The sequence below is a fragment of the Podarcis muralis genome, chromosome 12 (assembly GCF_964188315.1).
Source record: "Podarcis muralis chromosome 12, rPodMur119.hap1.1, whole genome shotgun sequence".
Taxonomy (NCBI): domain Eukaryota; kingdom Metazoa; phylum Chordata; class Lepidosauria; order Squamata; family Lacertidae; genus Podarcis; species Podarcis muralis.
The window spans coordinates 10911181-10925189 of record NC_135666.1 but is presented as its reverse complement, the minus strand read 5'-3'; the positions used below and the strand labels follow the sequence as shown (position 1 = coordinate 10925189).

The window sequence follows — 14009 nt, the reverse complement described above, 5'->3', positions numbered from 1 at the left end:
ATGGTATTGCCCCCCCCCCCGAATTTCCTGCAGCGCTGAATATGGAGAACGCTTTAAGACCAGATGCATGACTCAAGTTGGAAGGGGGAGGGAAGCCCTACATAGGGTATGGGAAAGTCTTGCTCCTCCACCTCCTTCTGCAAATGATGACTACTGTACTTTTCCGTGTATAAGACTATACTTTTTTCTTGAAAAATCATGCAAAAAAACTGGTGTCGTCTTATACATGGGTAGTGAATAGGACGTTTGATTGGTTGCTGCTGCGTCCGTTAGCGGCTATTGTGTGTGAGATTGGTTGCTGCGTCAATGGGTGGTGTTGATTGGCTGACGCTGCGGGAGTTGGGCGGGCGATTGGCAGCTTCTGCTGGCGAGGGGACAGATGGGAGGCGGATTTTGTGACGCGTGCAGGGGAGCAATTTACAGCAATTCCCGCCCCCCTCCCAAAAGCTCAACAACCCTGTGTGATCTCCCCCCCATTTCCTGAAATTTGAGTCCCGCAAAACAGGGGGCGTCATAGACGGAAAAGTATGGTTTCAATTAAAGAAAGAAGAAAAATCCCCGCAGTTTTAAGGATGGGGGTTCTGTATTTGCCACCCTTTCGTCTCAGTGGCCTATTCCTCTTTCTGACTCAGGTGGGAACAAGAAGATACATGGCTCCCGAGGTTTTAGAGGGAGCAATAAACTTCCAGAGAGATGCCTTCCTCAGAATAGACATGTATGCCATGGGGCTAGTCTTGTGGGAGTTGGTCTCCAGGTGCAAAGCAGCTGATGGTAAGTATCACAATCTCTACTGTGTATACAGCTTTGGGGTTAGTCCCACTGTCTCTGGTTTCCAGGAAATTCTGGGAGCGCCTTTGCCCAACTGGAATGTTGCCAGCAGAGTGGGGACCCCCTTAGTCACCTCGCCGCTTTCAAGGTTTCCCCCAAACAATTAAGTGGTATATAAACTTTTATGAAATAGTAAATCTCAGATTCTATCTGTCCGACATTAACCCAGAAGTAACTGCAAGGGTGGCTGAGTTTTCATCAATAGCATCTCTTAGAGTGGTGAGTGGCACTATTTAGCGGGAAGAAATCCCAATGAAAATCCTCGTTGTTATATATTTTACGTGGCTGTTTAGTTGTATATATTTTAAAATTTTATATATGGATGGATGGGATGCGGGTGGCGCCGTGGGTTAAACCACAGAGCCTAGGACTTGTTGATCAGAAGGTCGGCGGTTTGAATCCCCACGATGGGGTGAGCTCCCGTTGCTCGGTCCCAACTCCTGCCAACCTAGCAGTTCGAAAGCACGTCAAAGTGCAAGTAGATAAATAGGTACCTCTCCGGCGGGAAGGTAAACGGCGTTTCCGTGCGCTGCTCTAGTTCGCCAGAAGCGGCTTAGTCATGCTAGCCACATGACCCGGAAGCTGTACACCGGCTCCCTTGGCCTGTAAAGCGAGATGAGCGCCACAACCCCAGAGTCGGACATGACTGGACCTAATGGTCAGGGGTCCCTTTACCTTTATACTTGTAATGCCTAATTAAGGTTTGGCGAAGTAAGAAATAGTAAATAATAATAATACCACCACCTAAGATCATGGAGAAAATTCCCATATGAATGCACAACAATATGGCAGATAACATTTTCTCCATATAGTTATGTACTGGGGTTACACAAGAACTTTTACAATATTGCACCCTTCTTGAGAGCCAGAAATGTAGAAGTAGTCAAAAGGGTTGCAAACTTTGTACTGCCTGCTGCAAAAGGTCAATCTAACGACCACTAGAAACTCAAAATAATAAGTAATTTTTCTTTGTGCTAGCTGTGCAGTCACACATGTGGGCTCTGTGCCTGCATACGCAACATTTAGGAACTTTCTTGATTTAAGGACCGCCAGAGATTATAAGTAATTGTTGTTTTTAGAGAACGGCCTGTTTTCTCCTTCTCTGTTTAATTCTAGGCTTTCAGTTCAGATGGTATACTTCCTCCCTCTATTTTTATGTCCTATACTACTATATTTACTCAAGCCAGAATTACTCACATGCAAACCGAATAGATTAATTGGTCAGTGACCTAAAATTTGCGTGATTAATTAACAATATTTCTTTAATCAGTTGGAAAGCGCTAGTTCAGGCATACTGGGTCCTTTTGAGCCTTCTGAGTTCATTGACCTATTTTCTTCATATTTATTTTGAACGGTTGGTTTAACCTTCAATATGTTTTATTGTCTTTTGTGGTATTGTACCTTTGCCTTAATTACTGACTGTAAGACACTTGGAGTGCTAGATGACTGAAAAATTAGCTCTGGATCTAAATACATAAAGGGAAGAGTCTGTTCTGTACCAAGGGAAGGAAGGTACCTTTTTGGGCTAGTGCCTGCATTGAGATATGATGCTTCTAATTAGTGTTTTGGGAATGGGCTAGTACACTTCCCTCCTCTCTTTCAGCAGGGTCACGAAGATGAAATTGGAAACTTTTGCTTTAGTTTTCTGCTAAATGCATTTACCGTATTTTTCTCTCTATTACATGCAGATTTTTTCTCCTAAAAAGGAAGGGGAAATGTCTGTGCGTGTTATGGAGCGAATGTGGGGGGTCCCTGGAGCCGATTAGGGGAGCGCAGGAACAAAAATCAGCAAAAATCAATCCTGCGTTGTGTCGGAGAGGGAAACCTGAAAAGAGGAAGTGGTTGCTTTCCTGCATTCTGCCTCAGGGTCTTACTGCCCACCCTCCTCTGTTTCGTTGCTGTGTTTGCTCAAACGGAACAAAGAGCAGGCAAATCCCCTCCCCTCCAGGCAAGCAGAGGGGAAAGCAGAGGTCTTTCCTTCTAATTCCTCTCCGTGCTCCTCGCAGGCAGCCAGAAAACATGCAGGAGGAGAGAGAGAGCTGGCTTCGGTTTGGGGAAACTTTTGCCTTTCTTTCCTCCCTCCCGTTAAATCCCTCTCCTGCTTTCTTAGCCAGCTGCTTCTCTGCACACCGCTCTCTTGTCCCTTCTGTGTTTTTCCTTCACTCCCCACTTAAAATGTAGTTACAAAGCATGGATCCACATGGATCCTCAGGATCTTTGCATTGGGCCACCCCAAATTCACCATCAGATCACATAGCAGCCTGCCCCCCTAAAATCACACACCCACTGTTGCCTGGGGCTGCAATGGTGCAAAAATGTGGTTAAAAAGCATGGATCCACATGGATCCTCAGGATCTTTGCATTGGGCCACCCCAAATTCACCATCAGATCACATAGCAGCCTGCCCCCCCTAAAATCACACACCCACTGTTGCCTGGGGCTGCAATGGTGCAAATATGTGGTTAAAAAGCATGGATCCACATGGATCCTCAGGATCTTTGCATTGAGCTACCCCAAATTCACCATCAGATCACATGTCTGTGGCCACAGCATGAAGCACAAAAATGATACATCCACTGTTTCATTCAGATTTTTTTTCCTTGTTTTCCTCCTCTAAAAACGATGTGCGTGTTATGGTCAGGTGCGTGTTATAGAGCGAAAAATACGGTACTTGTCCAAGCCCAGGCAAATGGTAGATACTGAAACTATGGTTTGGGGAAACCAAGCCAGTTTAAATGGCTGTTTGGAGATCTGAGCCACCCATTCATGTACTGAAGTTTGGGTATAATTATTTGGGTAATAGATCTTGGATAACTAGAGTTCGGATAGTGGGACCTGCATGTATGTGTGAAATGTGATCTTTGTGCCACTTTCTGGTGTTGCTGTGGAGAATTAGGCAGTGTACATATTCCAGCTTACTCTTCATCCAGTTCACTTCCATGATGTTAGCCATAATCCATATTCATCCTGTATCTATCCTGTTACTTCTTAGGAAATATTATGTTTCGATGTGGTTCCGCCCCCCCCCCCCCCCAGCTTTGATCCAAACTGAGAAAAAGTGAACAACTCAGCTCTGTTTTAAGCTGGTAATGTGTACACAGCCATAGGTCACCCTGAATTCGACCTTTCTGTCTCCTCCAAGGAGCTCTGCCATATAATGATGTTTTCCTTCCTTTTCAAACTCAGGTCCGGTAGATGAGTACATGCTGCCTTTTGAAGAGGAGATCGGGCAGCATCCATCACTCGAGGACTTACAGGAAGTGGTGGTTCACAAGAAGATGCGCCCTGCATTCAAGGATCACTGGCTTAAACACCCTGTATGTCCTTTCTCATTAATACTGTTTAAATCCTTTCTCTAGCAAACTAGGTTCAAAAAGTACCGCGCTATAGAGCAGGAAGCCCCATTCAAGTCAATCACAAGTTTTTGACTTGCAGCATTAAAAAAAGACAAAACCCTCTAGAATAAAATTTGGTGGGGTTTATTATTACTACCAGGGACGCGGGTGGCAATGTGGGTTAAACCACAGAGTCTAGGGCTTGCCGATCAGAAGGTCGGCAGTTCGATTCCCCGCGACGGGGTGAGCTCCCGTTGCTCGGTCCCTGCTCCTGCCCACCTAGCAGTTCGAAAGCACGCCAGTGCAAGTAGATAAATAGGTACCGCTCCGGCGGGAAGGTAAACGGCATTTCCGTGCGCTGCTCTGGTTCGCCAGAAGCGGCTTAGTCATGCTGGCCACATGACCCGGAAGCTGTACGCCGGCTCCCTTGGCCAATAAAGCGAGATGAGTGCTGCAACCCCAGAGTCGTCCGCAACTGGACCTAACGGTCAGGGGTCCCTTTACCTTTACTTTACTATTACTACCGGTAATGATAGTATTAGTACTGCTAACCTAGCAGTTTGAAAGCACGCCAGGGCAAGTAGATGAATAGGCACCGCTGTGTTGGGAAGGTAAACGGCGTTTCCATGCAATCTGGTTTCTGTCACGGTGTCCTGTTGTGCCAGAAGCGGTTTAGTCCTGTTGGCCACATGAGCTGGAAAGCTGTCTGTGGACAAACGCCGGCTCCCTTGGCCTGAAAGCGAGATGAGCGCCGCAACCCCATAGTCGCCTTTGACCGGACTTAACCGTCCAGGGGTCCTTTACCTTTAGAATTAAAGGTACTAAAGGTAATACCTTTAGTATTGGTATCAGTATTACTATTAGCATTGCCTTAATTTGCAGTGGTTCTGAGTAGCCATTAGGATAGCAGTGAGAGGAGCAAGGAGAAGAGAAAGGGAGATCAGCAGGTCCTCCTGGTTTGTCTAGTTGGATTTAAAAGAAGAAAACCTATTTCAAATTATAAAGGTAAAGGTAAAGGTACCCCTGCCCGTACGGGCCAGTCTTGCCAGACTCTGGGGTTGTGCGCCCATCTCACTCAAGAGGCCGGGGGCCAGCGCTGTCCGGAGACACTTCCGGGTCATGTGGCCAGTGTGACATCGCTGCTCTGGCGAGCCAGAGCCGCACACGGAAACGCCGTTTACCTTCCCGCTAGTAAGCGGTCCCTATTTATCTACTTGCACCCGGGGGTGCTTTCGAACTGCTAGGTTCAGTGGCGTAGCGTGGGGGGTGTAGGGGGGGCCGGCCGCACCGGGCGCAACATCTGGGGTTAGGGCAAATCCACAGGTTAGGGGGCGCAAATCCACGGGTTAGGGGGCGCAAATCCACGGGTTAGGGGGCGCAAATCCACGGGTTAGGGGGCGCAAATTACTTGCCTTGCCCTGGGTGCTGACAACCCACGCTACGCCACTGGCTAGGTTGGCAGGCGCTGGGACCGAGCAACGGGAGCGCACCCCGCCACGGGGATTCGAACCGCCGACCTTTCGATCGGCAAGCCCTAGGCGCTGAGGCTTTTACCCATGAACCTTGAACTAGTTCCAAGCACTGCATAGAGATTTGGATCCGTGTTTTCTTTTTACATCAGCTTTCTTCGTTCATTTATTCATTCTAATCCTAGGGGACTTTCAAAAGCAGATTGTGAGGTAATGTGATGTGGGTGGCAGGCCTGTACACAAACACCCCCCTCCCCCCCTCTCTCCTCAGCTTTTATGTATTATATTATCTGTTTAAAAGCATCTTTACAGCATCTAACATTAAAAAAATGTAATATAGAAAGAAACACAGATAAGAGCAGGGGAAAGCACATATATGAAAGAAACACAATGAAAGTGAATGAAACAGAAATTCAGAGGATTCAGAGATGTAAAACCAGGTCCGATTGTATGGGTCAGGGAGAGGCATTCTCAAGCCTCTGCCTACATAGAAAGTTATTTGGGTCTGGGCCTAAGCGACGAGTTTTTCTGAGGGGTTGATTTTGTGTCGACCCAGGAAACGGTTTTTATATTGTTGCTGCTGCTGCTGCCGCCGTTGTTTTATAAGCCGTTTCTGGGTTTTGGTCCAATTAATATAAGGATGCAGTTCCTTAGAACACTTCTGGGCATCCATTTAGACATAAGGAAAATAAAAGAGAGCTACACTAATGAAATAAATTCCCCAGACTGGTAGATTGTTTGTGTTGGTTGAAAAAATAGTATCTGTAGAACACGCCACAAAGGCCTAGATCTCACTTGAAGCAGTTAAGCCTGGGTCTGTTGTTTTTTCCTCTGCTGCGTAGGACGCTCCTCTTGTCTGTTTTTAGACATCTCTTTAATCATTCTGGCTTTTCTTGACCACTGAATCCGATCGTTGAAGCCGGACTCCACAAATTTGACTCGTGATAGTTTTGTATTGTTCTTTTACATATTGCACACCACTGAGAGGTTTTCCTTCAAAGGTTAAGTGTTCTGAAATGAGTAAATTGCAATACAGTGGTACCTCGGGTTAAGTACTTAATTCGTTCCGGAGGTCCGTTCTTAACCTGAAACTGTTCTTAACCTGAAGCACCACTTTAGCTAATGGGGCCTCCTACTACTGCTGCGCCACCGGAGCACAATTTCTGTTCTCATTCTGAAGCAAAGTTCTTAACCTGAAGCACTATTTCTGGGTTAGCGGAGTCTGTAACCTGAAGCGTATGTAACCTGAAGCATATGTAACCTGAGGTACCACTGTATATAAATGTGATATGGTTCGCCTTTCATAAACATGAAGAAATCGGCACCGGTTTTTATCCCAGCTTGAGGAAGCAGCAGCTAGCAGCGACCAGGCGGGGTCAGCAGTGATGGGAAGTGGGATTCTAGGCTTAATGCTGTTCCTAACTCCACCCTTGGTGTCCTATGAGCTAAACACCCCTGTCCTCTTACCCTCTGTCTCCAGGGTTTGGCACAGCTTTGTGTCACGATAGAAGAATGCTGGGACCACGACGCAGAGGCACGCCTCTCGGCAGGTTGCGTAGAGGAGCGGATTTCTCAGATACGCAAATCAGCAAACGGCCCTACCTCGGACTGCCTCGTTTCCATTGTGACCTCTGTCACCAACGTGGACTTGTTGCCCAAAGAGTCAAGTATCTAAAGCCTGGTTCACCTTTTTTGTTTTTTTATTTTTTGTGGTCTTTCCAGACTCACTGGATTTTTTTAAAAGAAAGAAGTTAAACCACAATCCAACATACACAAACACATACATTACACACACACACACACACACACACACACACACACACACACACACAAATGCAGCTGCTATTTTAATCTTGACTTTTTATTGTTATTATTATTATTGTTATTATTATTGTCGTTGATGTTTTTATTATTATTATTTTGACTGGATCAATTTTACCAGCACATTGCTCTACTGTATTAAAACGAGGGGGGGGGGGGGAGAGGAAAACGAGGACATCTCAGCAAGCATTCGGGTGCCGACTAATGAATGCAGATAACAGTGCAGGTACCTCAAGACCTCAATGGACTCACTTTTATTTCCCTTTTTTAAATAATAATAATAATCCTGTTTTCTGGGTTTTCTCTTTTGTCCGGTCTGTTTTTTTCTACGCGAGGCATCGGCGATACCAAGCAAACAAAAAACCTACCCATCGGCAAGGACATCATGCTGCAAGCTTAAAAAGACTGTTACATAAGATCACACCTCATAACAAGACTCTCACACCCCGCGACTTTTTCTTTTTCCGTTGTTCCTTTTCTATTTTTGACAGCGAGCTTAAAAAAAAAAAAAGAAAAAAAAGAAGGAAAAAAAAAGGATACAAAAGCAGACGTGTCTTTTACGGGTGTAACGGGTGTCGCCGTAATGTGGGGGTGAGGGGGGAGGCGGGGAGTTGGGAGAGGAGCCAAGAAGAAGAACGCTCACTCTTTGATGGTATAGAATCGAAAGGGAAAAATTTAGTATTGGGACTTGGGAGAGAAAAGAGAGAGAGACGTTGAACTCTGGCAGCATTCGGGAAAAACACCTGCTTAGGGAGCTACTTCTCAGGTAAACAGTTCATGAGAGGAAGGGGCAAGTTTTGAGGCAAGAGTATTAAAACCGCTGCGGAGCACGGAGAAAGTTGGGTCACAGCGAATCGCCGGCGGAATTAGGTCCTTTCGTTCCCTCAGGCTTCAGTGGTATTTACATAAAGGAAAAAGAAAACCCCTATATCTTTAAAAAATGTTCAGAGAATGCGGTCTTGGGGCTGAATTGCGCGTTTTGGGCAAATTTCCCACGCGGCGTCCGATTGGAGCAACGTTTGGAGTTTCTAAAAGTCCGTTTTCAAATAAAAATGCGAGGGAAAACATAACATGTAAGCTCCAAAAGAAGACGGTTAATGCCTGCAACAGGTTCTTAGCGTGTAATGCTGTGATCGGAAACTGATTTCCTTGGAAATCCCACTGAGCAATAGGCCTTACTTCCAAGTAAATGTGCTTGAGAAACTAGTGAAATTCTTAAAGGTTCTGGATTTCAGTCGTTCTATCCCGATGCATCCACATTTCCCAGAAAATGTGCTTAATTCAGTGGGTTGGCCGATGTGGATGGGATATGTGGAGATAACCATGTTGTTTACTCTTATATTGCAGCCCATCTGTGTGACAGATTTAAACCCATTCCGGATCTTTTCAGCTTCTTTTGGTATCTCCAATGAAATTGGGTGTGTGGTTCGGTGGGCTTCTATTTTATTTTAAGCATTAATGCCTCCCAACACTTACATTTCCCAGACTTCTTTAATGGAAGCCATGACATTTAAACCACTTTGGAACAGGGGTTCTAGCTCAGCTGCACTTTTGTAGCCTAGTGTAGCTGTTCATTTGTACTTTCTCGGCCCCGATCCTAAGCATATTGGTATACTTTGCTCGGAAGTAAGTTCCATTGTCACTTTGGGGCCTGTCACACCCAGGCCAAGGTTCGCCGTCGGTTGACAAACCTCCAAGTTGGTTCTTCTTGATTCTTCGTTCTCTGAACTCTGTCACCCAACTCTTTCACCTTAACAGTGGTGCGTATTTTCAACACGGTTGATTCTATTTATGCCATAAACTCGCTCTAATCAGTGAATGTTCCTAATGCTGCTGATTCAACATTTAAATATTTTTTTAACTTGCAAACCATGCAATGATTTTTTAAAAGAAAAGAAAAAATTAGAACACACATACGCATTACGTGGCTTCCGAGGTTTAAAACTGAAAAAAAAAAAAGTTTTGAAAAAACTTCACGACCACAGATCACCTCAAACCAGAAATACCTCAGATTTTTCTACTTGTATGAGTTTTATTATATATTTTGTTAGTTGTGTTGTCTTGTAGTATGTATATTTTAATGTAAGTTGGCTTTTATGACAAGGGAGTTTTAAAAAAAGAGAAAAAAAGTTTTAAAAAAAGTTCCAAAATATTTTAGGAAGTGCTACCATTTTTTTTGTTTTTTTGTTTTGTTTTTATAAAGCACCATTGTAAATAAGTGTAAACGGTTTTAGAATAACTGCCTATAAAAAAGGTTTCTGGGCATTATTCACTGTTCTTTGCAAAGGCTGTTTCCATTCTCTTACTTTTTGGGGGGCAGTGGGGAGCACAAGCTGTTTTAGTGAAAGATCAGTGCATCTTTTCGTTTTGTTCTCATGAAATTTTAACTTTTTCCTCTGGCTGCAACATCAATCCGCAAGAGAAAGTTGTTTTGTTTACACTCACTACCTGCCACAGGACGATAATAGTATTAAAAATTACCTTTGAATATGTTCTTGGGGGCTCTTAATTCCCAGCCCATTTCTGCCAAGGCAGTTTCACTACCTGCAGTTAGACTGTTCCAAAAAATAAAATAAAATTGCAGGCTTACTGCTGGATGGATTTGATGAGGCAGATGTCCTGCAACTGATTGCTCTTCCCTGTCTCCCATAAAAACAGTACAGAGTTGTTTTTGACATTGCCTAGGAAAGAGCAAGTGTCTCTATGTTTCCAGGTGCAATTCAAAGTGTGTGGGGGGGTGTATTTCCATTGCTTGGGGTTTGGCATTGCACCCCTTGCCTTGGGGGAACAACCGAGGTACGAAGCGTGAGAATCAGCAGCAGTCACTCCCTCTCCCTCTTCCCCCTGCATCTTTTGAACATCCAAACCAGTTTTAGACTCGACAGTGCTTAAACATGCATCTTTCACACCAATTCTAAATTTTACTTACTTGGAAGTAAACTCCACTGAAACCAGTGTGATTTACTTTTAAGGATCGAATGTATTCAGAGTTGAGGAGTGTGCACCTATTTAATTTTTAGAGATGGCTGTACGTGACAAATGCAGACACCTTCCTTGATGTTTAGGTTGCCCCCGCCCATAATTCTTAAAGGCTGTCATGTTTGAGCCTAAATCTGAATACTAATGGTTAAAACACGAGAATCGTTTTATTGGCTGAAATACTACAAGAAGTTAAGGCACGTGTGTAGCTTTTTAAGGCAAAGCCTTTCCCCATTTACTCTTTTTCCACTTTGTTTTTATATTGAATTTAACTACACTTATTTGATTCACAAACCTGACTTGGGATTCGCTCTTAAATTCGGAACGCAGAGTGTTAAGTTTGCTGTCCTTTGTGGAGCAAAATGAGAAGAGGGCTGCACAATTTGTGTGACCCACCAGGGTGGCTTGTGTAGTGTTTTTTTAAAACCCCTTCCTTTTGCTATCCCCAAGAAGGCAGGGTGAGAGCTAAGCACTCGGGAAGTCCCAACTTTGAACTGGCTGGGCTGAATTTGGTCGCATGTAAAACAGGCTCAAACTGGGACAACAGAACAATTTGTGTAAAAGACCCAAAGTAACTTTATCTTTGTGATTGATGTTGTAAAGAGGAACGGCAGAAGCTTCGGAGAGGATGAAGTGAAATAACAACAATTAAGCTTAAATACACCTCGAACCTATATATCTTCTTAAATGTGAGATTTAATGTTCCAGGTTGTTGATGGTGGTGGGGAAAGAGATGTGCTGTCTTTTAATTATTGTAAGAACTCTGCTGCTTTGTATTTCCTTTTTTATTTTCTCGCAGCGTTATTTATGTGATGGCTAAAACAGGCTTGGTTTACAGCAGTTGCTTTTCTCTTCTTTAGAAGCAAACACACAACCTTCTGGTTTCTTTAAGAAGCTTTAAAGTATTTATTGAAAGTGCCATATGAGTTTTATAGCCTATTAGATAACAACTTCAACCTTCCCTTTATGAGAAGGGAGAAGGATGTCCACACCTCCCACTCTCAGTTGCATTAAACTTGTTTTACTGCAGGACGCACAAATATTATTATTTTTTACCAAAATTAACTGTTTCATACCTGTTGATGGCATCTCTCTGCTTGAAGCTCCTTACAGATCATTTTGTCACTGGCTGGTTAAGCAAAACTTGGTGGTCAGCTATAAACATGCCTGTTGCTCGCAAACATCCCGTCTTGTGTCCTTCGTTCCTAGCACATCAGCTACCTCGCTGGCAATATGACATCGTTTGTGTCTGATAGATGTGTTTAATGAACTGATAGTAAATATTTTAGCATCAATATGATGCAGCTTTCTCAGTTGGTTTGATCAAAGCTTTCTTTTGCTATGAAAGAGTTCACAGAATCCCCAGTAGTATCTTTTAAGTCTTCCTGTCCCTCAGCTGGTTCTGTACACCTGATTTAAAGCTGCTTCTTGGTATAGCAATAAATTAGTTCACCACTGGTACATGAGAGTAAATTCTTCCCCAATACGATTTTGGTTTAAGTCCAAACCTGCTGCCAACATTAAATCAACCCTTTGTGGGCATCCTAAACTACTTTGGTTCCTGAAATATTGACTATTCTTGCAGTGCAATTGTTACTAAGAAGTAAGTTCATTTGAGTTCATTGGGGCTTACTCCCTTGTAAGTGGGAATAGGATTGCAGACTGGACCTTATTCAGCTTCCTAAATCTTCCCACTTCACACAGAGAGAAATCCTACAGGGGTCAAATTAATTATGGTGCAGCCTTCATTCTTCAGTAACCAATATCAAAATTTCCTGTGCAAGATTGTTTTCACCTGTAATCTAGATCTTTGCAGCATTAGCACTGTATTGTCAGCCCACAGTGCATTAAAGTAATCTTAACTATGCTTATATTTTAAAACATTGCTATTATGCCGGGCTTCTAAATGTAACTCCTTGATAAGTACTTGTTTATGCTAATTTAAGAATATTAAAACAGTGTTTTCTTTGTTCCCTTTTGAAATTTGTTAATATGAAAGTGATGTCTTTTTTCAAAAGTGGCAGCTATAAAGCAAAACAAGTACAGTACTTCTTTCTGGTTTAGAATAGCAGAACACTTGTTGATTTTTCTGCCTGTGGTAGCAATTGTAATATGCTACAGTAGGTGCTGTGGGCTTTTAATAAAGGTGAGAAATCCAAATTTTATCATAATGCTGTTGCAGTATTGTCCTACTAATGTTTTTAGAGTTAAGAAGCAAATGTACAGCACTATGAGTTTTGCTTCTTGATTATCTTAATATGCTATTTTAAAATGTTTATACTGTATAGAGGGGAAGTGACCTTTGAATACACACATACACACCTGAAGAATGAAAACTGCACTGTGTCTGAAAAAATTATTTCGGACCACAAATTATTTTGTAAAACATAATGGATGACATTCAACATTAATCAGAGTAGACTCAATGAAATTAATGGACTTAAGTCTGTTTCAGTAGTGTGCTCTTGAGTATGGCGAACATCGAGTATTGCCCAATACGTTTCTGCAAGGCAAATGGAAAACAAAAATCCTGTGCAGCCACAGCAAAAAAGAAGCCAGATTTAAAACTAGCTAGAGAAAAGGTGGCCTGAATTCATGAATTGCCAACTTACTTTGTAGACTTCACTATGTATTCCTCTTGTATATAATCCCTTTTGCGAAAACAGAAACAAAACCCCACACTTTTGACTGTTTTTCATGGCCTCCTTAAGATTCTACCACCACCAGTACAACAACAAAAATATTTGTGTAGCCTTCATATAAATTCCTTATGGAAACACACATTTTGATGCATTTTGTGATAATTTGTGCGGCCTTATCTATTAAGCATTTATGAAAACTACGGTAAATCAGATTTCTGCTCCATAACATGCCAGCAGTTCTGTTTATAGTGACTATATGTACCGCATTGACAATATGATCTGTAAAGAGATGTTTCTGTCAGCATTCCTTTGTTAATGGGCTCTTGGCAGTTCTTCCCATCTTGCTGAAATGCACTGATTAATATTTGCAAATCAAATTTCTCTGGGTTATAAAAGTTAGCCTTTTGCTTTCCGTAACTAAAGCAATGGGCAATGTAAAGGAGCTTTCTGTTTCATTTTTTGACAGTAGTAATGGGGCACTGGCAAGTTTCCCATAGTAAAGAGATGGTGAACTAACAAGAGTTTCAAAAGAGCTAAAATGCCTTTTGCTTCCTCAGCATCCCAATGCAAAGTCAACACTTCACAAACTAGTAACCATGGGTATGAGATCAAGGGCACCCTACAGGCACATCTTCTATCCTCCACAAATTCCATTGTTCCTTCCCTTTTCAGTATAGTATAGTGTTTTGTTAACGCTAACAATGGTTAGCTGGAAAACAGAATTTGCAACCGAGGTTTAAAGCTTATTGGCAAACCCAGTTTAAAGCTAACCTTGACTAGCCTTAATTGACATGCTACACACAGTGGTTAACCCTAAAAAGAGAAGGGAAGAATTGTTGAGGAGACATAGAGCATGTGCACACAACAGGTGCTTTTAAATTCTTCATCAAAAGATTGATTACTTAGACAACATGGCTGAGATAGAATAGCCCTCA

General features: G+C 42.9%; 1 protein-coding gene across 1 annotated transcript in view; it reads left to right on the top strand.

Annotated features, from left to right (window-relative positions):
• ACVR2B (activin A receptor type 2B) overlaps window positions 1–10851 on the top strand; it is a 131018-nt gene extending 120167 nt beyond the window's left edge. The window contains exons 9-11 of the mRNA XM_028750861.2: window positions 633–771; window positions 4015–4145; window positions 7113–10851. Coding sequence (XP_028606694.1) covers window positions 633–771; window positions 4015–4145; window positions 7113–7307 — 465 coding nt within the window. The 3' untranslated portion in view covers window positions 7308–10851. The remainder of the gene's footprint in view (window positions 1–632; window positions 772–4014; window positions 4146–7112) is intronic.
• The last annotated feature ends 3158 nt before the right edge of the window (window positions 10852–14009 follow it).